This window comes from Propithecus coquereli, unplaced genomic scaffold (genome assembly GCF_000956105.1).
Source record: "Propithecus coquereli isolate 6110/MARCELLA unplaced genomic scaffold, Pcoq_1.0 Scaffold32, whole genome shotgun sequence".
Taxonomy (NCBI): domain Eukaryota; kingdom Metazoa; phylum Chordata; class Mammalia; order Primates; family Indriidae; genus Propithecus; species Propithecus coquereli.
The window spans coordinates 4,212,417-4,215,901 of record NW_012148841.1 but is presented as its reverse complement, the minus strand read 5'-3'; the positions used below and the strand labels follow the sequence as shown (position 1 = coordinate 4,215,901).

The window sequence follows — 3,485 nt, the reverse complement described above, 5'->3', positions numbered from 1 at the left end:
TTAATGTATATATGAGGAAACTTAAAACCATTTTCTCTTACATAAGACTTTGGTGGTTGTAATGAGTGGGCAGTGCATGTATGTGATCTTAGAAGTAGGGATAAAAAATCCTAGCCTTTTGTTTAGATTTTTTTGTAGCTCTCCAGATAATGCCTTCTTTATGGCTGCTTATACCAGAGAATTATTTCCTTTTGACTGGCTATTGTTAGTACCTCAGGCACAGTGGACCCTCCAAGGGTTTTAACATAAGTGTAATGAAGAGTTGGGGACTGGTTAATTGGTTAACTAGAATTTCACGGGGTTGTAGTAGTAGGTGATAAGAATCTTCAAAATCCATATCCTGAGTGAACTGTAAGCTCTGTAGTGAAAGCAGTTTTGTTTGTCCATTAGAAAGGCCTCTCTACCAATTTCGTTTCCTCTTTGCACTTCTAGATTATTGTTTTGGCTTCTGTCGCCTTTCCCTCTTTTTGTGGTGGGTTCTTGCTCCTCCTTTGTGTTTCTATTTTCACTTTTTTTCCCTTCTTTCAAGGCTTCTCCTGTTTCTGCACCTTCTTTATTTCTCTCTAATTCCATCTCCTGCCTCTTTTCCTTTGTCCTCCCAATCTCCTTCACTCTTAGGTTGCACCATGTGAACCTGCCAATATTCTTTCCTCCTACCCTCTCTTTCTTCTCTCCTCTCTGTCTCTCCTTTTTCCCAAATACCATCCGCTTGCTGCTTCTCTATATTTCTACCCCTTCTGTCTCTTGCCCTTTTTTCTTATTCCTCTTGAACTCACCATTATATAACACAGGAGCATATTTTTAGAAAGTATGTGTTATACTTATGCAACAAGAATTTGTATTCCTGTTTATAATAAAATCAAGTAATTTCAGAGTTACATAATCTCTCAAAAATATCCAAGTTACAGTCATATTGTGGTGCTTCATGGATGTTATTCCTTTCATCTCCCCTCAGGTCAGAATATGTTCTGCACAATCTTGATTGTAAAAAAGTAAAAATTTTGCTTGAGAATTAGTTGTCAGAAATTCCAAATATTAATAATAAGCCTAACTTATGATTCTCCAAATGGTACCATTAAAATGAATAAAAAATTAATAAAACATAACCAACATTTAAACATTTTATTATATTATACATGTGTGTAATGCTGTAATAAAGCCTTCAATGTCTAAGAAATATTATAAGCTGATAGAATTTAGAGTATATATGAATAATCTTATGTTATATTAAATGATATGCAGATATGAGTCTCTGATAATACAGCATAGTAATTCCTTCCAGAATTTTTATTTGTTAACTTAAAGGATAAAAACCAAAATCAGCCTAAGCATTGGAATATATGGAAAGCCATTTTAGTGGGAAGCAATTCAACCAAAAGGTATTTAACTGAAAATAAATTATAGAAAACCTTTAATATTTTAAAGAAATCATTAATTTCCAAACCACTGTTTTGCTTGTTGATTCAAAAATGTTGAAATTTTGAAGATAATTGTCCTTTAAAAGGTTACTGAAATAATACAATAGATGTGTCACTCCATAAATTAATATTACTATATTAGAGACAGAAATGATCTCAGGAGTTTTGCAGGGCTTTGCCCTGAAGGAATATGTGAACGTGTTAGTAGTTTGTATATCAACAGCTGCTCCACCTCAGGAGGGCATCTCAAAGGTCAGTAGCAGCTGCTTTCCAAGGTGATGCTGCAGTCTCAAACCTGTGGTTCTTGCCTGCTTTGAAGGACAAAGCAAGGTCTGCATGGAACTACAGGATGAGAGCTGATCAAAGAGTGTGGTTGTCACCCCTCCCCCACCCCCTGAGATAGACACTTGCGGCTAAAAACAATTAGCCCGAGGGACAGTTCTTAGAGGAAACAGTTGACTAAAGCTAAAACCCACTGCCCTCTGTGAGCAGTATCCCCAAACCTGCTTCAGTCATCTTCCTTCCTGGCCTCTGTACTTGAGCTATTGGCCCCTGGTTAGCATGCATAAGGTAATCCATTTAATCATAGAGCATATAATTAAATTCAAAGGCATTCGATCTGAATGCTACCTTATGATTATATTTCTTATATGAATAAGTTCTGAAGTTCTAGTTTTATAAAGAACAGACTTGTTAAAAAAAAAAGAAATGATACGTGTCTTGACATTTCTATTGCAGTTATTACATCTTATTTTCTAAAGGCAAAAGTGATGTTTATAGGTTAATAAAATCCCGAGAGTACTATCTAATCCTGTCAAAAGTAATTAATTTCAAGTGTCATTAAGCCAAACAAAAGCTATCAGATACAATACTGGTTCACATTATAAACATGATAGAATATTAAGTCACTTTGTTTTTTTGGAAACAACTTTAACTATATATAGTAATCTAATAATATATTTTCTTCAGATATAGTAACGCGGATACAACAGATATTCTGTTGTCACAGGCTGACAATTATCCTAAAAAAATGGCGGGAGAAAGCAATATATAAGAATCAAAAGAAAGAAGATGAAATGGTATGCTATATTGGAAACAATTTTTTACGAATCTGAGATTTTCAGTTATATTCATGTTACCTCAGATAATAATAATATGTATAGAAAATACTAAAATCCTGAATATTGTAGTTTTGGTGGGGTCCTTGTTTTTTTAACCTAATAATTTAAATTTTACTTCAGCTACCTCCAAATGTTTCCTAATAATTTCTGTTGTTTCATTTGAACTATGAATATCAAAGAGAAATCTTTTAACATTTTTAAATTTATCGATAAAGAAACTAAGAATATTGTTACTAATAAAGCGAATATTTAGATGAATAAATGTCTAAAATGAAAGAGAAACTTTGATATGATTATAATAGAGAAATAAATGGTGAAGACTGAATAAATTTATTCCTTTTCTAGATAAGGTTAAATTGCTATCTATTCTTTTTCAACATTAATAAATTATAGTTTCACTATTAAATGATTCCTTAAATTACTAAATTGCTAAACTTATAGGATCATTCTTAATTGGGACACTCACTAGGAATTAAAGCAGTTGAAACAGAGGACATAAATAAACTTCTCCAAACTTAAAAAATACTCTAATTTGCTTCAGCTATTAGTATATCATTACTTAATGTTGTTTTAGAATGCTCAAAGTAACTACTAGAATCAGACATAGAAACATGCTGGAATTTTTTTTGGAGTTTCATTGTTTACTCACAATATTTTATGAATATTCTTTGACATACAAAGTTGGGATAAATAAAAAAGAGAAAAATAGGATGAAATGAAATCTCCCTTTTTTTGTGGTTGTCCCATGGATCAATGCACTCACCTAAACTTGATTCAGATATTGAGACTGACAATAGCACACATGCAGCAAGAGAGTTTGAGATTTATTATTCACATACTGCCTAAAACAGTGCTAGAGTCTGCAGAGAATACTGAGATGCATAAAGCATAGTTCTTGCTCTCTAGGAGTCTGTGATCTCTGGGTGGTTTTTTTTTTTTTTTTTTT

The 3,485-nt window shown here is 32.7% G+C and overlaps 1 protein-coding gene across 1 annotated transcript in view; it reads left to right on the top strand.

Moving 5' to 3' along the window:
• The window catches only part of FBXL13 (F-box and leucine-rich repeat protein 13), a 198,399-nt gene that overhangs the window by 5,097 nt on the left and 189,817 nt on the right, over positions 1-3,485 (top strand). Inside the window, exons 2-3 of the mRNA XM_012650294.1 lie at positions 956-984; positions 2,388-2,497. Of these exons, the coding sequence (XP_012505748.1) occupies positions 956-984; positions 2,388-2,497 (139 nt within the window). The remainder of the gene's footprint in view (positions 1-955; positions 985-2,387; positions 2,498-3,485) is intronic.